Source organism: Entelurus aequoreus, linkage group LG03, assembly GCF_033978785.1.
Source record: "Entelurus aequoreus isolate RoL-2023_Sb linkage group LG03, RoL_Eaeq_v1.1, whole genome shotgun sequence".
Taxonomy (NCBI): domain Eukaryota; kingdom Metazoa; phylum Chordata; class Actinopteri; order Syngnathiformes; family Syngnathidae; genus Entelurus; species Entelurus aequoreus.
In genome coordinates, this window is record NC_084733.1 from 21,531,686 (window position 1) to 21,559,546 (window position 27,861).

General features: G+C 37.5%; 1 protein-coding gene and 1 long non-coding RNA gene across 2 annotated transcripts in view; one reads left to right on the forward strand and one right to left on the reverse strand.

The window, feature by feature from the left end:
• Positions 1-5,846: 5,846 nt before the first annotated feature.
• e2f2 (E2F transcription factor 2) overlaps positions 5,847-27,861 on the reverse strand; it is a 31,845-nt gene continuing 9,830 nt past the window's right edge. The window contains exons 2-7 of the mRNA XM_062040433.1: positions 16,312-16,402; positions 16,009-16,228; positions 12,853-13,016; positions 12,658-12,770; positions 7,318-7,489; positions 5,847-7,122 (exon numbers count right to left, since the gene is read on the reverse strand). Coding sequence (XP_061896417.1) covers positions 6,839-7,122; positions 7,318-7,489; positions 12,658-12,770; positions 12,853-13,016; positions 16,009-16,228; positions 16,312-16,402 — 1,044 coding nt within the window. The 3' untranslated portion in view covers positions 5,847-6,838. The remainder of the gene's footprint in view (positions 7,123-7,317; positions 7,490-12,657; positions 12,771-12,852; positions 13,017-16,008; positions 16,229-16,311; positions 16,403-27,861) is intronic.
• Positions 7,327-16,487, forward strand: LOC133645598 (uncharacterized). Its single transcript, XR_009825153.1, has 3 exons — positions 7,327-7,438; positions 12,877-13,165; positions 16,104-16,487. It is a non-coding gene; the product is annotated as an uncharacterized LOC133645598 (long non-coding RNA).

Genomic DNA, 27,861 nt, shown 5'->3' on the forward strand with positions numbered 1-27,861 from the left:
TATATATATATATATATATATATACATATATATATATATATATATATATATATATATATATATATATGTATATATATATGTATATATTTATATATATATATATATATATATATGTATATATATATGTATATATATATGTATATATTTATATATGTATATATATATATATATATATATATATATATATATATATATATATATATATATATATATATGTATATATATATATATGTATATATATATATATACATATATATATATGTATATTGTAATTTTTTATAATTTACCTGAATGTGCATGAACTATTTTTGTTCAAAATAGTTTGAAATGTCACATGTTAAATGTTTAAATATTAACTGTCCGTTTACTGTACTGTGCCACCTGTACTAAATTAGTTTAGCTTGCAATTTCGTTGTACAATGTACAATGACAATAAAGATATATTCTATTCTATTCTATTATTTTCTCTTGTTTCATTGAAAATAAAACCGCAAAGTCCATTTGGCTGTCATCTGTTTTAATTATGAGACACAATTGTGTCAAAGTCATGATTTTTTTGTTCATACTTGAAATAAGAAATTATTACTTTGAAAAAGCAGTTTTATACTCGTGAGTGTTGATGACACAGCTTTGCATCAGTTGATATTCTAGTTTCAAGCATGGTTTACTCAATATAGGTCATAAAATCTCAGCAACTAGCTGTAATATCTTACTGAGATAATTTAGGACCAAACCACTTAAAACAAATAAAAGACTCTGACATAAAATCTGCTTAGTGAGAAGAATGATCTTATCAGACAGAAAATAAGCAAATATCACCCTTATTTGAGATATTTCATTTTACAGTTTTTGCAGTGTAAAATCAAGCACTTAGGCATGGAGACTGTTTCTACAAACATTTGTGAAAGAATGGGCCGCTCTCAGGAGCTCAGTGATTTCCAGCGTGGAACTGTCATAGGATGCCACCTGTGCAACAAATCCAGTTGTGAAATTTCCTAAATATTCCAAAGTCTTTATTATAAGAAAATGGAAGAGTTTGGGAACAACAGCAACTCAGCCACCAAGTGGTAGGCCACGTAAACTGACAGAAAGAGGTCAGCGGAGGAATTATGGTATGGGGTTGTTTTTCAGGAGTTGGCCTTGGCCCCTTAGTTCCAGTGAAAGGAACTTTGAATGCTCCAGAATACCAAAATATTTTGGACAATTCCATGCTCCCAACCTTGTGGGAACCGTTTGAAGCAGGCCCTTCCTCTTCCAGCATGATTGTGCACCAGTGCACAAAGAAAGGTCCATAAAAGACATGGATGACAGAGTCTGGTGTTGATTAACTTGACTGGCCTGCACAGAGTCCTGACCTGAACCCGATTGAACACATTTGGGATGAATTAGAATGGAGACTGAGGGACATAATAATACTCTCAATCCCCCCCCAAATGCATTAACTGGCTGCAATATAAAGACAATATAACATAGATCCATAAACATGGATGCATATGCAAAAGTGCAATATATTTTATCTGTACATTAATCTATGTATTTATATCTGCACCTTATTGCTCTTTTATCCTGCACTACAACGAGCTAATGCAACAAAATGTTGTTTTTATCTGTACTGTAAAGTTCAAATTAGAATGACAATAAAAGGAAGTCGAAGTCTATTCAGACGTGACAACTCTATTCCTGACATCGTCATCCACGAAACAGGAATGCAGTTGAAATGAATGTTGATTTACGAATAATCGACTCTGCTGTCAGGCTGATATACGAGCATGAAGGAAAAACAAACGCTTATCATTTATACACTCTTGTGTACTTAAACATACTCCTGAGTCTATGATCTAATCTTTCCTGCTACAACGCTCCAGTGACCCACAGAACTTTGACCCTTTGGATGCCCTGGACCCCTTTTGTCCGCTTGTTTCCAAAGCAACTAAGTCACAAAGAATGATGCGTGTCCATTGTCCATCTGCCAGAGTGGGTTAATAGTTCAGCCTCGGTCACTGTCACGCTTCATGTCCACCTTTTCTCTCCACGCAGGACAAAGTCACCTCTCGTTAGATCAATGGCCCTGGCGACATAAACACTACACAAAAAGGAAATATATAGATGTACTCACCATCAAAGTAGCCTTTTAAAAGAAGAGTATACTAAAGTTAAAGTACCAATGATAGTCACACACACACGAGGTGTGGCGAAATTATTCTCTGCATTTGACCCATCCCCTGGGAGGTGAGGGGAGCAGTGTGCAGCAGCGGTGGCCACGCCCGGGAATCATTTTTGGTGATTTAACCCCCAATTCCAACCCTTGATGCTGAATGCCAAGCAGGGAGGTAACTGGTCCCATTTTTATAGTCTTTGGTATGACTCGGCCGGGGTTTGAACTCACGACCTACCGATCTCAGGGCGGACACTCTAACCACTAGGCCACTGAGTCGGTAACTATTTGCTAACTTGGAACACACGCCTCACTACAAAAACCTATAAAACCATGTGATGTCTCGCAGCCAATCAGGTAATTAAATGTATTTGAATCCAGTGAAGGTGATCGCCAGTCTTGTCCCATGTTGAAATGCCATCCATCCATTTTCTACCGCTTGTCCCTTTTGGGGTCACAGGGGTCGCTGGAGCCCATCTAAGGCGGGGTACACCCTGGACAAGTCGCCACCTCATCACAGGGGCCAACACAGATAGACAGACAACATTCACACACTAGGGCCAATTTAGTGTTGCCAATCAACCTATCCCCAGGTGCATGTCTTTGGTCACGGGGAAAACACGCAAACTCCACACAGAAAGATCCCGAGCGCAGGATCGAACCCAGGACCTTCGTATTGTGAGGCAGATGCACTAACCCCTGTTCCACCGTGCTGCCCATGTTGAAATGGATATCATTAATATGTCATCATAGAAGACTATGATTTTTGCTGTGGTTTTGGGTCAACCATAACAACACCAGAGGAACGTAATGACCACAAGAATAAACAAAGAAGAGCGGATAAACCCACATGCCACAACATTTGGTAATAATTTGACGTTGTTTACAATTGAGGCTGTAGATTCTTTGTACCTAATGTTGTAGCCCGTGAGCGTAGTTACACCAGTAATGGGCCGTCAGGGCCAGCAAGGCCTTCTCGGCTGGCCTAACATAACCAGGAATCATGATCATAATTAAAGATAAAAATATTTTTTCATTTACTTTCCCTAAATATCTAAAAGTATTCATATTCTCTTCATGTCATATTATGCTCCTTCAAGCGCTGTTTTTTTTTGTTTTAGTTTGTATCCAATCAGAATTCAGCTAGCTTATGTTGCCATGCTGTACCAAATCTGCCCGAGGCCTTCAGAATCAACAATGCGGGCGTCCGTGCACTGTAAGCGATCGGGGACATACAGTTGATAGACAGTTGCGAGAGTTGTTGTCAATAAGGCCTTCTAGATGGCCTCACGTTGAACGAGACATTTACGCGTCCTGGGATTGGATACTCATCGGGACCGTTAGCGGATGAATTTGAGAACATAGAGTTGAGAGACAGTTGCGATAGCCAATCAGATCACAAGTTGTTGACAGTAGCCTATTTAGGTAGCCTGATGTTAACGAGACTGTGATTGGATACTCACTTGTCATTCCAAAGTGAGTATCCATTCACAAGTTTCAATTTAGCAGGAAGCGGGAAGTGTTGCGTCATATAGCCAGACCGGGATAGCAGAGAAGGAGAACAAAACGTTGATTAAGTGGCAGATATATACTTGCAAGGCCATTTTCAAGAAGGATATTTAAAGAGAAACTACATCTTGTGAGACGATGTCGACCAACCCCGGAAGCTAGCTCAGCTGTTCTGGCGATGAAATGCTCGCCATTTCCACTCGAATAAGCCGACGACGAGGGGTACCACTGGTTTATACGGCGTCCAATAGGTGCTACAAATTGTGAGTTCAAATATTTTATTTTTTCAATTTTAATGTTTTTTGCCATTTTTAGTTTGACAGTACCACATAAGATATGTTTTAATTGCTGATGCGTTTTAATTAAATGGGCCAGAAAATAACCCGTTTTGTACACTGTTGATGTGTGTGGGGAGGCGTGGCCGGCAGACCGACAGCGAGGCGGGGCATGCCAGGGCCGACCCCGAGACGGCGGCGAGGAGGCGTGGCCGGCGGGCCAGCGGCGAGGCCGGGCACGCCGGGATCGTTTTTGAATAAACATCAGGTGCGTGGATCTCCCGGCTGCGCACAATTGTGTAATCCCCTCCCTGTGTGTAAAAGGGCGGCAGCCGAGAACGACGGGGCAGAAGGAGCTGGAGAGACGCGAGCACATGCAGCGCGAAATCAACAAAGAGCGAGGGACAGACGACGACGCGGGAGGCTGAAAAGCGACCGGAAGAGCGAGCAGTGGAAGAGGAAGGAGCTGAAAAGCGACCCGACCAGAGACTGAGTACTATTGAAAAATAAACAAAGTCACAAACTGCTTGCCGTCATGTCAGTCCTTGGTGGTCCATGGAACCCCGACAGCGAGAGACTGTCACAATGTGATTCCAATATTCCAGCAGTGCGTAAATGTGTTCCTGTATAGCAGGGGTGTCCAAAGTGCGGCCCGGGGGCCATTTGCGGCCCACAGCTAATTGTTTACCGGCCCGCCACACATTCTGGAAATGCTATTGCAAAAATGAAAAAAACATTTAAAAAAAGTGGAATGAGGTGAAATCTAACTAGAAAAAGTTGCAATGTTGACACAAAGCTACCATGCAGGCTTTTTTTTTCTCTTTTGTCTATCTTTCTTTTTTCTTTTTTTGCCATTGCTCCAAAAAAAAAAAAATCAATGTTATAATGAATTATTTACCTATTCAAGGCTCCAATTATTTCAAATATTTCACTTTAAAAAGTTTTGTGGGAAATATTGCATATATTGTGTGGTTGCCATACAAAAACATCAACATTTTATTTGACAAAAGAGCCTAAAACAAACAAAATAATAGTTCAAGCGTAAAATCGACAGATATATCTGAAGTTGAGCTTGTAACTTAAGTGTTGAAAGTAAAAAAAAAACTAATAAAAATGTATCACTTTCTGAGTGGGGCAGCTTTTGGATCCCAAATATATTTAATGGGATTTTATTTATCTTTTCACTGTGATTACTCAAAAATAATAATGAATTAAAATCAATGGTGTCTTGCATTATTGATATTTTTAAGGCTCTAATTACTTCACATCAAACATTGCTTTCGGAATGTTTTGGGCAGTGGGGGAAATACTGCATATTTCAGTTTTATTATAAAAAACTAAGTTGTGTTTGACAGAAAAGGCATACAACCTTTTTGTTTTTTTAAACTTTACATCAACCTGAAGTTGATATACTGTACAGATTTACTGTAAGCATTATATAAATAAATTAAAAAAATGTGACTTGTTTTTAACATTTTAATGACTTTAATGACCGGGATGCCCTAAAGGTAAAAAACAAACAAAATCCATATATTTTGTTATGGTTTGAAAATTAAAAATATCAAAATGGCCCCCGCATGCTTTAATTTTTCCGTGTGCGGCCCTCAGTGGAAAAAGTTTGGACACCCCTGCTGTATAGTATTTCTCCAGCAATGGTCACGTGGTGACATCAATTATGGTATTTTGAGAGGTAATTATTGAAGTTGGACATCACTGAAGGCCTAGGTGGGAAACGCACGGCCCGCCACTGAGTTATACCAATGACATCAAAAGCTTAACAAAAAAAGTGTTACAGTCGGTTTGCATGTGTAATGCATGGTTTCTGTGTTTATTTAAAAGTTTCCAAACACAATATTACAAAAATATTAAGTGCTGCTGGTCATACAAAAAAAGTCTTGTATGAAAACAAATCAGCAAAAATAATATAAATACAAAATCACTTATGTACAAACACCAAAAGAAAAACCAAACAATGCTTACTCAAATGACTATATGAATTCACATTTCCAAATCTAAATAACAAAAAAGTAAAACAGTAAAACACACACTCACACACACACCTATAAAATCTATAAACTCATGCTGTCAAATTCACACCCAAACTTTCAAGTTTTTATGTTAGGACAGGACTGTTAGCTTATCTCCAACAGCTGAGAAGGGGGTAAAAAAAAGCCCATTGAATATCAATCACGTCATCAACTTTCCGTTTCCCAGGTGTGAAAACGTCTCGGGATAACTCTGAACAGCTCAAATGTTTTCTTTTTAAAAGTTGAACTAACCCCACATGTGGCAAAGGGGGGCAAACAAACAAACAAGCAAACATAACACGACAATTTCAGAAATACAATACAATAGTAATTGTGCATTACTAAATCATTTAAAGCAATTATTAAACTACCACTGTGATTTGAAATCAAGGATTCCAAACGATAAGTGATCCTTCGCCGGGTCACGGCTTGTTCGGCGAGGACTCGCATGGTCCTGAACGCTGGTCGAAATGACAACAGACTGATGCACCTTTCGGTTGAAATAACTTCACGTGGTTAATAAACTACCGCAGGTGGCACGTGTTGTGTGCTCAGTGCTAGTATGGCTTGGAGTTTACTTCCTTCCAGTGATTGGTTTAAACCTGTAAAAGCTGCACGGCCATGGCTTTTAAAGCTGCCAGTAGAATGCTGCCCCCTATTGGCCAACGCTGGGGCAAGGGCAAGACATAATTCCTGAGTTCAACACACTATAAACACGGTCTGCCCTATGTCATCACTCCTACGACCAGTTGATTTTTTTCCTAGGGGGATTTGCAGCCAAATTCTACGATGAAGATGTGGGGGTAAAACAACTCACAGCGGCATTAAAAACGAGCATCATAGTGTGTACTTCCTAAATGTCCCATCAGCTCTTACAAGAGATCGTTGAGGTCGTACGTGTCGAAGAAGTCGGACACTCCCTCGCCGTCCTCCAGGCTCCACAGGTAGCTGTGGTCCAAATGCGGGGAGAAGCTAACAAAGGGGGTGTTGGGGTCGGCCGTAAAGGACGTGCCGGGCAGCTGGTCTTCGGTGATCTGGAGCAGGCTGGGGGGCAGACCAAGAAGACCCTCCACATCCAGCAGAGAAGAACCGGACGCCGCGGTGGTGGTGGAGGAAGAGGAAGAAGAAGAAGCTGGGGCTGGTGTTGAGCAATTTTCTGTAGGGAGTTAAAAACAAACAAAACATCTCTAAATCAAGGCTCCTTAGCGTTAAATATTGTTGCTTGTATATTTTTCTTTTTGGAATAACCCAACTATAAGAAATGTCTCATTGTGCAGGGTCTGGGAATGTATACATGCAAACCAGCAGGTGGCGCCAAACGGCTTCAACCCAGCTTTTTTCTTCTGCGTACCTTCGACAGGTTCTTCTTTGATGCAGAGGTCTAAGGGCTGCACTGGCGTCGTCAACGGCTTTTCGGGTGTGACCGAGCTCTTGACAGGACTGGCGTCTTCAAGGCCCTCCTCCGGACACAGGTACACCTCTATGGGGCCATTCTTGCTCTTTAGATAGATTTGTAATGACCCCTGGCATAGAACAGAGGAAACATTTAGTCTTCGATGGACTCAAGGGCATTGTTTCCTACTTATTCCAAAGACAACAATTGTATAGAAACGGGAGCGCAGAACTTCTGTTTTCCACACAGAGATCCTGCAAAAGGTGTGCAATCAGGGCCATAACCGTAAATCCTGTGACTTTTACACGGAACCTAACGAAAGCAGAATATTGTGGTGACTTTGTGCAGTTTCACACAGTGCACCGCCTCTGAAGTCAGAACATTGGATGGTGGACTTAGTCCCCTTCTCTAGGCCACAGTTAGCCAATGTTTATCTCTAGGGATTTCCCAATCAACATTTTTGGCTTCCGATCCGATTTTTTTTGGCCTCAAATCCAATCCGGTCGGTTGAAAATAAATTAGAGAACTGAAAATGTTTTATATCAAGTAACTAAAGTAATAACAGATTTTTAGAAAGTTTACATTATATTATCACATTCAGAATTTGCTAGTATTGTTACATATTCATTTCTGTGGTAGCTACTAGGGCTGTGAATCTTTGGGTGTCCCACTATTCGATTCAATATCGATTCTTGGGGTCACGATTCGATTCAAAATCTTTTTTTTTTCAATTCAACGCGATTCTCGATTCAAAAACGATTTTTTTCCCGATTCAAAAGGATTCTCTATTCATTCAATACATAGGATTTCAGCAGGATCTACCCCAGTCTGCTGACATGCAAGCAGAGTAGTAGATTTTTGTAAAAAGCTTTTATAATTGTAAAGGACAATGTTTTATCAACTGATTGCAATAATGTAAATTTGTTTTAACTATTAAATGAACCAAAAATATGACTTATTTTATCTTTGTAAACATTTTGGACACAGTGTGTTGTCAAGCTTATGAGATGCGATGCAAGTGTAAGCCACTGTGACACTATTGTTAATTTTTAATTTTTTTTTATAAATGTCTAATGATAATCTCAATGAGGGATTTTTAATCACTGCTATGTTGAAATTGTAACTAATATTGATACTGTTGTTGATAATATTCATTTTTGTTTCACTACTTTTGGTTTGTTCTGTGTCGTGTTTGTGTCTCCTCTCAATTGCTCTGTTTATTGCAGTTCTGAGTGTTGCTGGGTCGGGTTTGGTTTTGGAACTGGATTGCATTGTTATGGTATTGCTGTGTATTGTTTTGTTGGATTGATTAATTAAAAAAAATAAATAAAAAAATAAAAATTGTAAATAAATTAAAAAAAAAACAACCAAAAAAACGATTTTTTAAAAATGAGAATCGATTCTGAATCGCACAACGTGAGAATCGCGATTCTAATTCGAATCGATTTTTCCCCACACCCCTAGTAGCTACTGCCATTTGTGGTATTGAATGTAGGACTGGTCGATTATGGCAAAAATAATAATCACTAATATTTTGATTGATTTTGTAATCATGATTAATTACACGATTATTCATAATTGGAACTCATTATGTAATTTGTACCACCGAAATTTAACTTTAAATATAGTTTAAAAAAAAAAAGAAATAATTCAGTAACAATTAAACCACAAGTTAAATAATAATCATAGCAATAACAATACATTAAAATAATAGCAGTACAACAAAATAAAATCAAGTTCCTGCATACCTTTTTTTTAATTTCGTCTTTTTTTTTATAGCTTCCATACTTATTTTACCACCATCAAATGTGTGCTTTTTGTGTCAAATAAAATGTGTGTTAATTAAATGCAAAAATCCTCACATTGTTTGGTGCAATACATCTTTAGACAATTTTGACTAGTATTTAAGGTCAAAGCATAAGAATTGTGTAAATGTATCAGTAAGTTCTTTAAGTACATTATGGTTGTGTAAGGTACTTTTTTGAAACCTTTATTTTGTCAGTGCAGTCATATCGGATGTGGTGAACCGCGCTATTATTGTGAAGGGGGGAATTGTGCTGTGCTGTTGTTGAATAAGCGCTCCCGGACACATTCTTTTCACACTTTCACTCACATGCATGTCAATTTCCATGATATTCTGCATTTAACAGCGGGTTTCGTCCAACTATGTGACTTCTTCCAATGTTACGTAAACGCGGAAATCATATTGACATACTTTTTTTTGTTGAGTTTAGTGATTATTGATTAGGCATAAAATTGGTAACCATTCCAAACTTTTAGTAGACGTGCCCTTTTTGTCACTCATTCACTGCTCATCCGTGTTACTGTTACAAACTCTGAAATTTGCATGCATTCTCATTAATCTTTTTTTTGTCCAGCCCTAATTGAATGTTACATGCAATTATTTTAACAAAATAAAACGGTAAGTACACAATAACTAAACAGAAACAAAAACTACTATTGGCTCCCATTTAAATAATGTGAATTTTGAGCTCAAAGCCTTCCTGTATCTAAAACTTACTTATTATTTCTGTAGAGTAAACAATAACAAAAACTCCCAAAAATATTTTGTAATAAGAATAAGAAAAATATCAACCTAATCACTTTAGTATTGTTTGTATACTGATACTATACTAGGTATCAATAGTACCGACATCTGGATCGATCACCCCTACTTTACACCAATGCTATTGCATTTAGCTTAGGGCTGGGCGATACAGCTGAAAACTGTATCACAATATACATTTTTTTATATTGGTCGATATTGCTAATTATTGATATTTTTATGACGTATGGAAAAGATGGACCATGAGAAAAATGTAATAAATGTTAAAACATTTTATTTCAAATGTAACCTTCCTCTGATTATAACCCCCTCAGCTATCAAAGCAGAAAGGAAAGAAAATGTCAACACAACCATGGAAAACACTCAAACAATGTAAACAAAATTCTACAAATCACAACAAACACAATAACCGGTTTAGATCAAGGTGTAAAAATAAGGAAAATGTAAGAAATGCTTGATAAAGTGTATCAAAATAGTGTAAATTGAATTTTTTTAAATTTTTTTGCAGGTTTACTGGCAGGAAGTTACATAGCCTGTCTAATATTGAATTTTGTCTGTTATTCTCATTTCGGCATGAAAATGTATTTGTTATGCACTGCAGTAATGAATATTTAAATATCATTGCATCAAATTATTATTTTAAATTAGCAAATGTGTTACTTTTGGTAATTATTTAAGTTTGACAGTCCTGCACTTTTAGTTCCTAACTGTTTCCGTACATCTGAAAAGGGAACGGACGAGGGTTAAAAAGAAAAGATGAGCGCGGCGAAGGACTACGGTCCATTTAAAAAAAAAAAAAAAAAAATGCCATATGGTCGAGGTGACTTTTTTATTTTTTATAAATTGACCATTTCTTTGCTCTCTGCAGCAGTCTTTTTTACTTTCTCTTCGCAACCAAACGTGATATTTGATACTGTAACACGATTGGCTGTTTAGTGTGTCCCTCCCATTGCTCACTGAACACTTTCTGTTTTGATAGTTTACCAGCGTGCGAGTGCCTTGTTCATGCAACAAACCATGCCTCATTCTTTTCGGTTTCTTTTGACTAAAAAAATATATAGTCGCGATCAAAAGTTTACATACACTGGTAAAGAACATAATGTCATGGCTGTCTTGAGTTTCCAATCATTTCTACAACTCTTATTTTTTTGTGATAGAGTGATTGGAGCACATACTTGTTTGTCACAAAAACATTCAGGAAGTTTACTGAAAATGTGACCAAATCTGCTGGGTCAAAAGTATACATACAGCAAAGTTAATATTTGGTTACATGTCCCTTAGCGAGTTTCACTGCAATAAGGCGCTTTTGGTAGCCATCCACAAGCTTCTGGTTGAATTTTTGACCACTCCTCTTGACCAAACTAATGAAAAGTACCGGTCCGCCACCAGATCTACACTGTAATGATCCCAAGTACAGGAGGGTATCTAGTCGATACTACTATGATTATGTCGATATTTTTTGGCATCACAACATCTTCTTTCGTTTTTTTAAAATGTATATTATGTTTTATAAACTCAGGAAATATGTCCCTGGACACATGAGGACTTTGAATATGACCATGGTCACTACTGCCTAGTTTCTCTTGTTATATTCTTATTTTACTGTTATATTTTTATTCTCATTGTTGCTTTTTATTTTTATTCTATTGTAATATTTTTCTATTTTCTTTCCATTTATACCCCCATTATTTACTTTTTACTTTTTTTTAAGTTCGATCTCAATTTTGTACACTGCTGCTGGAATTTTAATTTTCCTGAGGGAACTCTTCTGAAGGAATCAATAAAGTACTATCTATCTATCTATGTATGATCCTGTAACTACTTGGTATCCGATTAATACCCAAATTTGTGACCATGGTCACTACTGCCTAGTTTCTCTTGTTATATTCTTATTTTACTGTTATATTTTTATTCTCATTGTTGCTTTTTATTTTTATTCTATTGTAATATTTTTCTATTTTTTTTCAATTTATACCCCCATTATTTACTTTTTACTTTTTTTAAGTTCGATCTCAATTTTGTACACTGCTGCTGGGATTTTAATTTTCCTGACGGAACTCTTCTGAAGGAATCAATAAAGTACTATCTATCTATCTATCTATCTATCTATCTATCTATCTATCTATCTATCTATCTATCTATCTATCTATCTATCTATCTATGTATGATCCTGTAACTACTTGGTATCCGATTGATACCCAAATTTGTGGTATCATCCAAAACTAATGTAAAAGTATCAAACAACAGAAGAATAAATGATTATTACATTTTAACAGAAGTGTAGATAGAACATGTTAAAAGAGAAAGTAAGCAGATATTAACGTAAATGAACAAATAGATTAATAATTCATTTTCTACCACTTGTCCTTAATGTTGACAAAATAATAGAATGGAAAATGACAATATGTTACTGCATATGTCAGCAGACTAAATTAGGAGCCTTTGTTTGCTTACTTGCTAATAAAAGACAAGTTGTCTTGAAAGTTCACTATTTTATTTAAGGACAAACTTGCAATAAGAAACATATGTTTAATGTACACCAAGATTTGTTGTTAAAATAAAGCCAATAATGCAATTTTTTGTGGTCCCCTTTATTTAGAAAAGTATCGAAAAGTATCTAAATAATGTTGGTACCAGTACCAAAATATTGGTATCGGGACAACACGAGAGGCCAATAAATGCAGGCTCTCCGTGTGAAAGAGGGGGAGGTGTGTCCAAAGATGTGTGCTCACCTCGGCCGTGTCTGGCACCTCCAGCTTTGTCTCGGAGGGAGCCTTGACGGCGACAACAGTCTGGTCTCTGAGGCTGGCGATGGACCTGATGTCTTGATACGTCACATAGCCCAATGTAAAGCGCAGGGGTCAAGGTTCACAACCATCTAGACAACTTGACACAAACAACTTTATTGATGCGTGTATGTAAAGGATATTTCTGATTGTCTTTGTGCTCAGTGAGCTGTTTGAGATGTGCGGTGCTGGAGTGGATGAGCTCGTCCAGGGATTGCTCCGCTCTTTCCAGGTCTCCCAGCTCTTTCCTCAAAGCTCGAGCCTTCTCTCCTCCGCTGGCACCGCCTTCGAACACATCTCCCACCCTGCAGGAAACAAGAGAACTGAGTTTTTGTCCAAATAAAATGTGTTTACTTTTAATACATGCAGACCTTTAGGAGATCAGGCCCTGAATATCCTCCAAGAAACACACAAGACTGGTCTTTGAGTATTGTAGTCAAGTCATTTTCAAAAGGTAAATAATGGCAGGCTATAGACTACTGGGAGCTAACAACTAAACAACAGCTCAGCACAAAATAGCACACAAGCTAGATATACTGTATGTAATAAGTAGAGATGTCTGATAATATCGGACTGCCGATCTTATCGGCCGAAAAATGCTTTAAAATGTAATATCGTAAATTATCGGTATCGGTTTCAACATTATCGGTTTCACAAAGTAAAATTAATGACTCTTTAAAACGCCGCTGTGTACACGGACGTAGAAATAAGTACAGAGCACCAGTAAGCCGGCCCAGTCACATAAAATCTGCGGCTTTTCACACACACACAAGTGAATGCAATGCATACTTGCTCAACAGCCATACAGGTCACACTGAGGGTAGCCGTATAAACAACTTTAACATTGTTACAAATATGCGCCACACTGTGAACCCACACCAAACAAGAATGACAAACACATTTCGGGAGAACATCCGCACCGTAACACAACATAAACACAACAGAAAAATACCCAGAACCCCTTGCAGCACTAACTCTCCCCCCCCGCCCTCACCTCAACCCTGCCCCCCCAAACCTGCCCACCTCAACCTCCTCATGCTCTCTCAGGGAGAGCATGTCCCAAATTCCAAGCTGCTGTTTTGAGGCATGTTAAAAAAAATAATGCACTTTGTGACTTCAATGATAAATATGGCAGTGCCATGTTGGCCTTTTTTTCCATAACTTGAGTTGATTTATTTTGGAAAACCTTGTTACATTGTTTAATGCATCCAGCGGGGCATCACAATAAAATTAGGCATAATGTGTTAATTCCACGACTGTATATATCGGTATTGGTTGATATTGGTTGATATCGGTTGATATCGGTATCAGTAATTAAGAGTTGGTCAATTACGGAATATTTGATATCGGCAAAACAGCCATTATCGGACATCTCTAGTAACAAGTGTCCTTAAAGGCCTACTGAAACCCACTACTACCGACCACGCAGTCTGATAGTTTATATATCATTGATGAAATCTTAACATTGCAACACATGCCAATACGGCCGGGTTAATTTATAAAGTGCAATTTTAAATTTCCCGGGAAACTTCCGCTTGAAAACGTCTATGTATGATGACGTATGCGCGTGACGTCACGACGGCAACGGAAGTATTTGGACCCAATGTGTCACCATACAAACTGCTCTGTTTTCATCGAAAAATTCCACAGTATTCTGGACATCTGTGTTGGTGAATCTTTTGCAATTTGTTTAATGGACAATGGAGACTGCAAAGAAGAAAGTTGTAGGTGCGATCGGTGTATTAGCGGCGGACTACAGCAACACAACCAGGAGGTTGTGTTGTGTTTGAGCTGGATACAAGACGCACTACCGTGAGTACAGCTTTGGCTTCCAAACATTTGATCGCTTGCCCGTACGTGTGTGTCGCTATGTGCATGTCACGTACGTAACTTTGGGGAAATAAATGTTTCTTACTGACTCTGATGGCGGCCGGGGTGTCGTCGAAAGCTACAACGCCCGCCGCCGCTCCGTAGCTAAGTTAGCTTCAATTGTTAAGCTTCGCCAAGCTGGAAATTATTAACCGTGTATTTACATGTTCATGGTTTAATAGTATTGTTGATCTTCTGTCCATCCTTCCAGTCAGGGTTTTTTTTTATTTTGTTTCTATCTGCATTTGAGCCTGATGCTATCATGTTAGCTCAGTAGCTAGAGAGCTTCACCGATGTATTGTCGTGGAGATAAAAGTCACTGTGAATGTCCATTTCGCGTTCTCGACTCTCATTTTCAAGAAGATATAGTATCCGAGGTGGTTTAAAATACAAATCTGTGATCCACAATAGAAAAAGGAGAAAGTGTGGAATGCAATGAACCCTTGTACCTAAGTTACGGTCAGAACGAAAAAAGATACACCCTGCACTACACTCTAGTCCTGCACTCTAACGTTCCTCATCCACGAATCTTTCATCCTCGCTCAAATTAATGGGGTAATCGTCGCTTTCTCGGTCCGAATCGCTCTCGCTCCATTGTAAACAACGGGGAATTGTGAGGAATCCTTCCTCCTGTGACGTCACGCTACTTCCGGTGTAGGCAAGGCTTTTTTTTAATCAGCGACCAAAAGTTGCGAACTTTATCGTCGTTGTTCTATACTAAATCCTTTCAGCAAAAATATGGCAATATCGCGAAATGATCAAGTATGACACATAGAATGGATCTGCTATTCCCGTTTAAATAAAAAAAATTCATTTCAGTAGGCCTTTAATTCAACAATATTGCAGTTTAAAACAACATTTGCAAATATAAACAAGAATCAAAATAATTATATTTGTATATTACTTACACATACAAGGCAAAAAGTGTCCCCGTTATTTAATTTACTGCATCATGAGCTTAACTTAAAAGGGAAACGGCACTTTTTTTTTTAAATTTTGCCTATCGTTCACAATCATTATGAAAGACATAACAGATGGATTTAATGCATTCTAAATATGGAATAAACGTAAATAAAAGTCCGCTTACAGGAGTTATCTCACCCTCTGAGAAGTTTTACTAATGTTTTCCAATGTTGTAAAAATGTGTAGAATAAATATTACATTTCAACATTTCTGTTAACGAAGATTTGCGTCAGCCTGTGACACAGTCATTTTGATAATAGGCTAATTAAGCTAATACAGAAACACTTACATCATGTGTTGCCTTCATTATAACACTTATTTAAGTCTTTAAAAATTTTTGCGGCTCCAGACAGATTACTTTTTTGTATTTTTGGTCCAATATGGCTCTTTACAACATTTTGGGTTCCCGACCCCTGGCCCATCCCTACCTAGAGGGCAGATTTGCTTCTAAGCTCTTGCACTTACAACCACTGGATGTTGTTCTTCGACTTTTTCCGGATGAGTTGAACTCCCTCCAGGACGTTGGTGATGTCATAAATTCTTCTTTTTTGAACCTCCAGGACATCGGTGGCCCAGTTCAGGTCCAAAACTCCGTCTGGAGACTCGGCAATGAGGCCCACAAATTTTTTAGTCAGCAGGCCCAGCGAGGTGTCGTATCTTGTCCGCTCGCCTGGCGACTTTGGAGCTGAAGGCAACGACCAGAGACTTTTCTTACAAAACAGTAACTTGTTTTAAAGTGATGATATTAATAAAAAGTCATGTTCTCACTTCTTGGACTTGCTGCAATGATGCCTTTGCCTTTAGGGGTGCGGAACTCAGGGAGGAAAATTGGATCTTCAAGATCCAGCTTCCTTTTAGCCTAAAAGAAGCAGAGACATGCATATTGTTTTAATAATACACGTTTATTGTCACAATCAGACAAGAGTACACCCGTTGCCTTCAAGTCCAGGCTTCCTTCATTTACCGTATTTTTCGGAGCATAAGTCGCACCGGGGTATAAGTCGCACCTGCCGAAAACGCATAATAAAGAAGGAAAAAAACGTATATAAGTCGCCAAACTATGAAAAAAAACTGCGACTTATAGTCCGAAAAATACGGTACTCTGAAAATATTCAAGCATAAAACAGAGGCAACAAAAGCAGCCAAAAGTGCTAAAGGAAGGTTGGAAAGTTGCCCCCTCAGTCATAAATGTGCCAACAGCCCTCAAGTGCAAGAACAAAGCATCCCCTTACACTTTCCCAAGCAATTCAACAGGGCAGCGTGTAGGTGGGGGGGGGAGTAATCACCTCTCAACCCACCGCCTGCACAACGCCAGGAAATCCTCAGAATGAACCCACCCCCTCAAGCCTTTCCACGGCTCCTTCGTGGCTTTTCTTCTACATTGACGGCACACCATGAATACAAAGATTATTAACTGTAACTCGACACACACTGGCAGCATGGAGAAAAAACACACACGTCATTAAAACTTTTTTAAACAGTGTGACTGACGGTGACTGACGTCGACCTTAGGGGTGTAAAAAAAGGAATATATAAATCGTATTTGTAATGATTAATTGATAAAAAAAAACAACCAAAAATCGATTAAAAAAAAAAAAAGTTTAAATCTGTTTTGTCCAGCCACTCAGGCAAATAGAAATTACAACAATTTTTAAATTGGACCAAGGTGCTTTACAGGTTAAAAAGCATAGAGCAAAAAAAATAAAACATAATAAAAATAATAATAAAATAAAAAAAATTTTACTTTATTGATTCCTTCAGGAGAGTTCCCTCAGGAAAATTTAATTTCCAGCAGCAGTGTACAGAATTGAGATCGAATTTAAAAAGTAAAAAGTAAATAATTGGGGTACAAATGTAAATAAAATAGAAAATATTACAATAACAATAAAAATAAAAATATAACAGTAAAAATAAGAATATAACAAGAGAAACTAGGCAGTAGTGACCATGTTATGAAAATGTATTGTAATGTTAATTGCAAATCATATTGTTGATGCAGATGCCCATATCTGTTGTACATATTTACTTTACAAAAGCCAAGTGTTGGATACTTCTCTTGTTGCCTTATTTGTATTTGACTTTATTAAATGTTTGGGTAAAATGTTATTAAACAAAACCAATTTTCTTTTAAGTAATATAGAAATGTATCACAGCTGTTTATTTTATGGAGGAATGTATCTAACCATAGAACTGGCACCAATGTTATTAAAAAAGTATTGATTTTGAATCAAGAATCGTTTTGATTTGAGAATCGATTCTGAATCAAACTATAACCCCCAAGAATCAAATCGTGTGGTGCTTAAAGATTCACAGCCCAAGTCGAAATAACCAAAACCTGCTCATTTACTTGCGACTTTCCCCAGAGACTTAAGGAGAATGGGCAGCTTGTTGCCATTGTTTTCCTCCATTTAAACATGAGCATCATTTACATTTACAGTCTTTCTTTTTCATGATAATTTATACTCTTGTCTAACAGAGCTAAATTCTTTGTAGGTCTTGACCACATTGACAATAAAGCTTTCATTCATGCCATATGCCTTATTCACACTGCAAGTCAATTCCGATTTGTTTGCCCATATTCGACCTGCATCAAATTTTTCATGTCAATGTGAATTAGGGCTGGATGATTATGGCAAAACAAATAATTACGATTATTTTGAATGATATTGTAATCACGATGAATTACAGGATTAATTATGAATTTGACAACATGAGTATTTATTGCACCACCAAAACTCAACTTGAAAATTTTTTAGTTTTTTTTAATCTGGCTATAAATAAGTAACAAATAAACCACAACAAGTAAAATAATAATAGCAACAAGAATACATTCAAATCACAATAGCAATAAAAAGAACAATACAATTCGGTTGTTTTTGTTTGTTTTTAATTCAGTTTTACTTTTACACATATTTTTACCACCATACATAAATAAAATGTAATAAATTGTTTGTTGATTATATGCAAAAATCCTCACATTTATTGGTGTAAGACACATCTTTGGACAATTCTGACCAGTATTTTAGGTTTAAAGCCTAATAATTGTGTAAATTTATCAATAAGTACTTTAAGTACATTATGCTAGTGTATGTTACATTTTTTGAAACCTTTATTTTGTTAGCGCAGTCAGACCGGATGTGGCGCACCATGCTATTATTGTGAAAAGGGGAAGTGTGTTGTGCTGTTGTTCTCAGCTTGACGAGTAAAGAGGCACTTGAGGCTGTACAAAAAAAAAATAATAATAATAAAATAAAAAGCAAGCCTCTCAAGTTGCACCCACTGGTTGTAGATTATGTAACATCGATTATGTTGTTACAACAACACAAGTACTGTAGATGAAATGTGTTGCGAGTGTATGGATTGTTCCTGCTAGTTTTAGCTCCGTAGTTTAGTCCATGTTTCAAGTGGCCGTTTCGACATTGTTTAGTTCAGGATGGCGGCGGTTGAATGTGTTGGGGGATAAATGAGCGCTAGTGGACAAATTGTTTTCCTAAATAAATGACAACATTTCAATTATATTTATGTAAATTTACCTGATTTTATTTTGCATTTAAGAGCAGATTCCGTTCTATTGGCCTATTGTGTGACTCTGTCCGTGGTTACATGAACCCAGAAATCATATGCCTTACTTCTTCTATTGAGTTTAGTGATTATTGATTAGGCATACTAGCGTTGTGTCAAATTAAAAGTAGCAACCATGGAAACATCCCAAAGTTGGAGTAGACATGCTCGCTTTTTACTCATTCGCTACTCATCTGTTTCATCGTCACAAGCTCCGGAATTTTCATGCATGTTGCGCAACCCATTAATCGTTTTCCCCCCGATTATTATATTGTCATAATCGTGAGAAGCCATAATCGAAATTGAAATTAAAATTAGATTAATTGTCCAGCCCGAATGTGAACAATACAAGTTCTTAATTTCTCTTTCTTATGTGGATATAGGCATGGCCCAAAAATAAAATCTCCGATTTTTTTCACAAAAAGTTTGATTTACCATTTTTCTGATTCCCCCCCCCCCTACTTTTTAAAGAAAACAATGAATATAAATGACAGAGACAATTCAAAACAATTTATTCTTTAAAACTAGTAGTTTGAAATAACACTGCATACACTGCATTTTACTCTTAGCAAACTTCTGATTAGTATAATGTTATTTTTAGACCCGATATAAATTGTACTTTTTATGAAATAATATTCAAATAATTAAATTAAGAGCTTCCCGTGGGAAGCAATACTTCTGCTTGAATAGAATAATTCTGTTAACAAAAATTTAGCATTGCACATTGCATGCAATTAAACAATCTCCAACATTGAGATCTATAAAGTGCAAACTTCTGTCTTGAATAAAATACTTCAGTAAATAAAAATGTAGTATTGTACATTGTATCCAAATAAATAATGTAGTAAAACATAGTGGACTATAGTTTGTTTCAGTAAGTAGATAGATAGTAATTGTGTTTCTTTCTCATTATACATGGCATCGTCATACATACACGGTGTAAATGACTCCAGCCCGTACTTTAGTTGTTGTTGGGTCTTGTAAATAATTGTATTCGCCGCACTCGGCTGGAGGCTTTGGTTTCAGATGCAGCAATAAGTTAGTTGTGCGGATGCCTTTTTGAAACAAATTTTGCACCGTTTCCACGCCTGTTGCCACAAAACGAAAGTACTGACAACACTTTTCTTTTCTTTAGAACAAATCTCTCTTTCTTGTTAGCACTAGCCATGTTTTGCTATGTGAGCCGCTAAGGAAGTAAGGGGACGGCGCAGGCTACGGAAGCTCCTGAGGGGCAAAAAGTATGCAGAGAGGAGAAAAAAAAAAAGCATTTTTAAAAATCGTCTGCAACAAAAGACTCAAATATATCCATAAAATCGATATATCGCCCAGGCCTATGTGGATATAAATCAGATACGTATTAAACGCGACTGCAGTCTGAACGATTGGCTCGCTCTCCTCCGACCAATACAGCATTAAAAAGTGATATGCGTCATAATTATTCGTCTAAATAGACTGTCGCAAAATAAATGGTTGACAAATGAGCAGAAAACAGGTGAAAATAATGTTTTCGGAACTTACGTCGATGTTCCATCACTCCTGTCTCCGATTGCTTGCCAACATGCTCTTCAGATGAAACATCAACGCAAATGCCCCACAAACCATTTGGCGAGCGCCAAAGTGCTTTCCCTCTTCCTTCCCAATCTTCTAGGAGCAAAAATTTGGTTCAGAAAATATTGACTTTGATTCCACAACATTCCTGAAAATGCCACACAAGCACCAGGGCTGAGACCTACCACAAATCTGTCACCCCTGCAGCATGTGTGACTTCATGATGTCATGTCTGCACGCGGGTCAGATTGCATTCACATTAGACGTTGCATTTTTTTGGGGTAATGTTATCGACTACATCAAAAAATCGGATTTGACAAAAAAAATCCAAACTGGTATGGAGCCAGAACACTGCCAGTAAGATTTGCTATCGAAAAAAAACAATTGATATTGTAGGGCAACGAATAAATACAAACATTGAAAAAATACAATAATTTAGGTGGATGTTTTTGATGTCAATATTCATATTTTTGTACACTTTGATTGGTTTTCCAATCAAACAATCAATGTTTATTTATGTAACCCTAAATCACAAGTGTCTCAAAGGGCTGCACAAGCAACAATGACATCCTCGGTTCAGATCCCACATCATTGTTATGATCGCTTCTCTTTTTTACGGGTTTGTTTCTTTTTTGACGGTTTCAAACTAAACGCAGTGTTTAAGCGTGAGGGCCGGGTGCCTGTGGACGTGGCTTATGACAAGTTTACCTAGCAGCAGTTGTACTGGACTTGGGCATGCAAGTAAAACACAGAAGAAGGAGAAAAAAGGAGGACCGAGGGCATCAATAGTAAGTTAAAAATTACGAAGCAAATGTCGTTTTTTACATTTATCTTGAGTAGGCCTGTATGTCTTGCTGTCGGCATCTTGTATTTGTAAACATGATACAGTGACCTACTTTATTACTTTTTGACTACTTCGTAAAAGACTCTGGTCAATTTAGTTACTTTCTCAATTAGTTTTATACATGCAGTATATTTCAGCTTTAAGAGGTTATTAGTAAAGATGTCCGATAATATCGGCCTGCCGATAAATGCTTTAAAATATCATATCGGAAATTATCGGTATCGTTTTTTTTATTATCGGTATCTGTTTTTTATATTTATTTTTATTTTTATTAAATCAACATAAAAACACAAGATACACTTACAATTAGTGCACCAACCCAAAAAACCTTCCTCCCCCATTTACACTCATTCACACAAAAGGGTTGTTTCTTTCTGTTATTAAAATTCTGGTTCCTACATTATATATCAATATATATCAATACAGTCTGCAAAGGATACAGTCCGTAAGCACTAAGGCTGAAACGACGCGTCGACGTAGTCGACGTCATCGGTTATGTAAATACGTCGACGCCGTTTTTGTGCGTCGACGCGTCGCATAATTACGTCACACTACCGTCATGGCGGAGCGCAAAGCAGACTGTGCGAGCGAGGGGAAAAACGCACGCCAAAAGTCGTCAAAAGTGTGGGAGTATTTCAATACACAGCCTAATAATGTTGTTGTATGCACAGTGTCGAGCGTAAATGGCCTATCATAGCAGCACAACGGCTATGAACGAACATTTGAAAAGAAAACCATCAACCATCAACTAGTCAATCGTCCGCGTTAGCATACGTTGTCATCATTACACAAAAACATGAATGTGTCATTTGTATCTGCTAGGGGTGTAACGTTATGTGTTTTGTATTGAACCGTTTCGGTACGGGGCTTTCGGTTCGGTACGGGGGCGTACCGAACGAGTTTCTAAGCTAAAGCTAACTTTAGCTGCTAAAGTGTTAACAAGTTGCTTTGCTCCTTCTGCGGCTGCCTCTGTCTCAGCACGCAGCATTGTCCCACCCATACAACCATCTGATTGGTACACACGCAGCATTGTCCCACCCATACAACCATCTGATTGGTACACATGCAGCATTGTCCCACCCACACAACCATCTGATTGGTACACACGAAGCATTATCAGCCAATCAGCAGTGCGTATTCAGAGCGCATGTAGTCAGCGCTTCAGCGTGGAGCAGATAGGTGTTTAGCAGGTGAGCTTCAGGCAGCGGACTCTCCCCGAATGATAATAAACACCTCCCAGTCAACTACTAGTAACATCACTATGAGCCCGTTGACCTTCTAGAAACTTAAACTGCAGCTCAGCTCACTCGCAGTCCTGGCTTGAGGTGAAGGCTAATTAGCTCTCAGTTCCAGTCACATCGACCCCTTCTGAGCGCCTATTTTCAGCTGCTGGGAATATTGTAAACAAGAAAAGAAGCAAAGCAAGTAGACATGCTAACCTTTCTTCATTACAACTGTTAGTCACTCACTGGAATGAGTAGAATTGGTTATTGTGTACTGTGTTGGACTGGATGTTTATTTTGCACATTTTAAAAGCAATACTTAATGTTTACAGTGCTCCAGAATATTTAGATTGGCACTTTTTTGTATTGATGTTTATCTTTATTTTTGCACATTTTAGCAAATAAGCAATACTTTCACTTTTGTTGAAATGTTTACACTTTTGTTACAGAATATTTCGTTTTGCACTTTTTTGTATTGGATGTTTATCTTTATTTTTGCACATTTTAAAGCAAAGTAAGCAATACTTTTACTTTTGAAATGCTTATACTATTGCAGAATATTAAGATTTGCACTGGATGTTTACTTTTATATTTGCACATTAAAAAGCAAATAAGCTACTTTTAATTTTGTTAAATGTTAAAAGTTTTAAATGTTTACATTGTTACAGAATATTTTGTCATGTTGTTGTCAATGTTGACTGAGTGGCCATACTTTTTTTTTTTGTAAATAAAAGCCATGCCTTTTGAAAAAACTGGCCTACTTTTATTTTTTCATCTTCATTTTAAATAAAATAAAATAAAAAATAATCGGTAAAAGGAAAAATAATCTATAGATTAATCGAAAAAATAATCTATAGATTAACCGATTAATCGAAAAAATAATCTATAGATTAATCGATAGAAAAATAATCGTTAGCTGCAGCCTTAGTAAGCACACATGATTGTGCGTGCTGCTGGTCCACTAATAGTACTAACCTTTAACAGTTAATTTTTTCTCATTTTCATTAATTACTAGTTTCTATGTAACTGTTTTTATATTGTTTTACTTTCTTTTTTATACAAGAAAATGTTTTTAATTTATTTATCTTATTTTATTTTATTAATTTAAAAAAAAAAAGGACCTTATCTTCACCATACCTGGTTGTCCAAATTAGGCATAATAATGTGTTAATTCCACAACTGTATATATCGGTATCGGTAATTAAAGAGTTGGACAATATCGGAATATCGGATATCGGCAAAAAGCCATTATCGGACATCCCTAGTAATGTGTTAATAATTTCACACATAAGTCGCTCCTGAGTATAAGTCGCACCCCCGGCCAAACTATGAAAAAAACTGCGACTTATAGTCCGAAAAAAACGGTACCCAATCTACTGTTACTGTCTGTCACTTTTTCCACACCATAATTGTTCCCCCCAGATTAATGTAGTCATTTTTCATAGCCAGCAAACCTGTGTGACAGGTTATATGTTGCTATTGAGCATTGCACTTATATTACCCTAAATAAATGCCTGGGGCAGTGAAACAACTAGCTTATGGCTTTGGAACACACCCCAGACTGGAAGCAGCAAAACCCTAAAAGACATCAGATATGGTAAATGCATGGTAAATATAAAAGGTATTTAAAAAGAAAGTTTTTATTTTTATTTGTACTAATTAGCATTTTCATGTTTCAAAATGGCCGACAGACATCTACATGCGTTTCCATGACATGGCTACTACACTGAAAAAGATACTTACAGCTCAGAAAGCATATTTAAAACAGCTGACAATCTCAGCAGGAGGAGGGTATTTAAAAAATGTATTAATTTATATTAATTTATTTAAAAGGTATTTAAAAAGAAAGTTTTTATTTTTATTTTTACTAATTAGCATTTTCATGTTTCAAAATGGCCGACAGACATCTACATGCGTTTCCATGACATGGCTACTACACTGAAAAAGATACTTACAGCTCAGAAAGCATATTTAAAACAGCTGACAATCTCAGCAGGAGGAGGGAAAAAAAGTGTTGAGTCGTCTTGTTGGATAGTGAAAGCTGCCATTGTGCGAGCGCGCTAATGTGCGACATGTCCACCTGTTGGTAGGCGACATCTGAAGCTACACAAAATATACAAGTAAGGATGTTTAACCCTGCATTTTAACGGCTTTGGACATACAAGACGAGTTAATGTAAACAAAATGGTGACTGTTAGCTAATCACTAATCATATCTAATCTTATATTAATGTCTAACTAGATCATTAAGAACAAAAAGTGTACAGTAAGCACCACAAAAAGGCAACTACTAAAAGAAAACATGTAAAGACTGCTTAAAAATGTGCTTAAAACTGCATTATCTGCTTTGCAGGCTAGCTATTATTATGGAGTCACTTTATTATTAAGTCATGGTTTCTGGCACAAAGTACAATACATTTTTAATCTGAGAAAGAAAAAAAAGTTATCTACGGTGGCCGAGAAAGGTCAAAACAATTGCAAACGCCACAACACAAGACCTTTCAGCCACAACAAAAATGCAAAAGCAACAACAAAATAACTTTAGGCCACAACGGAAGTGACAAAGTCTTCCAGGGGCGGTATAGCTCGGTTGGTAGAGCGCCCGTGCCAGCAACTTGAGGGTTCCAGGTTCGATCCCCGCTTCTGCCATCCTAGTCACTGCCGTTGTGTCCTTGGGCAAGACACTTTACCCACCTGCTCCCAGTGCCACCCACACTGGTTTAAATGTAACTTAAATAATGGGTTTCACTATGTAAAGCGCTTTGAGTCACTAGAGAAAAAGCGCTATATAAATATAATTCACTAATTCACTTCACTTCCATTCACACATTTCAAAAAAAAACTTTAAGACCAATGTCTTAGAAAAATAGATCGCTCTTGAATTAACACCCGTAGTTAATACCATGATCAATGTTTGTTACAAAACTAAATGTGGGATATAAATAATACTGGAAGTATAAGTGTTTGTATATAGTATATTATCGGTAAAAATGTTTAACCAACACGTGTACAGGGACGTTTCACAACTGTTTGTCTGTCTTTACTGTGTATATATTTGAACAGTGTTCATGTTGTGTACAAGGTGTATTTATAATATGTTGCGTAAAGGACATTTTTAATAATTTTTTTCAAACGCTTATTGCAAACGCTTACTTACAGTAAGCCATTAATTTGACTTAAGTCATTATTTTGACTTAGTAAGTCATTATTTATGGGGGTGGGGGCACAGGTCAGGTGGCCATGGATGCTGGCTGTCCAGAGTTGGGACCCGGGGTGGACTGCTCGCCTGTGCATCGGTTGGGGACATCTCTGCGCTGCTGACCTGTCTCCGCTCGGGATGGTCTCCGGCTGGCCCCACTATGGACTGGACTCTCACTATTATGTTAGATCCACTATGGACTGGACTGTCACAATATTATTCTAGACCCACTCGACGTCCAATGCATCCGGTCTCCCCTAGAGGGGGGGGGGTCACCCACATCTGCGGTCCTCTCCAAGGTTTCTCATAGTCATTCACATCGACGTTCCACTGGGTTGTGAGTTTTTCCTTGCCCTTATGTGGGCTCTGAACCGAGGATGTCGTTGTGGCTTGTGCAGCCCTTTGAGACACTTGTGATTTAGGGCTATATAAATAAACATTGATTGATTGATTATTTTGACTTAGTAAATTACTAAGTCAAAATATTGACTTACTAAGTCATAACAATGACATACTTAGTATCTCAGGTAACTAGAACTGTTTTGTGTATTGCTTTTACTTTACGGAAAAAATATCGAGATATATATAGTATATCGGCATTCAGCATATGGAGCGGAAAACAACCAAAAATTGTAGGTTTCCTCACGCGACCAAGCCGGCCTACTTCACCACAGTCTGTAGTCTTTTGCGCCCCCAGGCTGTGGCGGCACCGATGAGATGGAGACGTGATGGCGACAGGCCGAGTTACGCTGTTCCTTACACCCACCCACCCCATTCCCCCTGGAGAGACACCACCTTAACTAACACATTTTCTGGGGGAAACGCTGTTTTACTACATCTTGTATTTGAGATTGAGATTCACCGAACCCTTCTTTAGTGAAAAATAAAATGTTTTTTTTTTCAAATTCAAGACAAAGTTATATGTTTTTGGTAACACTTTAGTATGGGGAACATATTCTAAGTAACAAAGACTTAATTTAGAGTTATTTGGACACTAGGGGAACATATTCTAAGTAATAAAGACTTAATTTAGAGTTATTTGGTTAGGTTTAGGGTCAGGGTTAGAGGGTTAGGGTTATTATAAGGCCATGCCGAATAAGGCATTAATAATAAGTACTTAATAATGACTAGTTAAGAGCCAATATGTTACTAATTTGCATGTTAATAAGCAACTAATTAATGGTGAATATGTTCCCCATACTAAAGTGTTACCATGTTTTTTTACTGGTGCATAAAATGAACCATGCATGAACATCACCTTGTTCAAACAACAAAACCAACACAAAAATCACAACAAATTACACACCTGCAAACCAGTCAGCTGTTGCCGTATCCGTAATACGCCGATAGGGAGAAGTTTGTATTTACACGATGAGTCGGGTGTGTTTTGCCCTCCGCCGAACCCCTGAGGCCGACTCACCGAACCCCTAAGGTTCGATCAAACCCAGGTTAAGAACCGCTGGCCTAAACCCTTTCGGTCTGTAAAATTGTGAATTTACGAATGTAAAACTGTTTATTTTGTTGAACCACTGACCGAAGAATTAATAAACTAACTAACTAACATCGATCAAAACAGTTTACTTTCACTTACTTTTCCATTCTTGTTCATTGTTGTATTGTGGTTGTTTATGTTGCAGTAACATGGCATAGAGTTGTTGTAGCATGGTGTAACATTGCTGTGGCTTTTGCAAACATGTTATGGCTGAAAGTTGTTACGTGGCGGAAGTTGCATTTGTCGTGGCTTTAAGTTGTTGTAGCGTGGTGTAAAGTTGCTGTGGCTTTTGCAATGGTGTTGTAGCTTTATGTTGTTGTAGAATGGTGTAAAGTTGCTATGGATTTTACAATTGTGTTGTGGCGTTTGAATTTGTAGTGGCTTTTTGCAACCGTGTTTTGGCTGAACGTTATTGAGTTGCAGCGTTACTTTGCATTTGTTGTGGCATTACG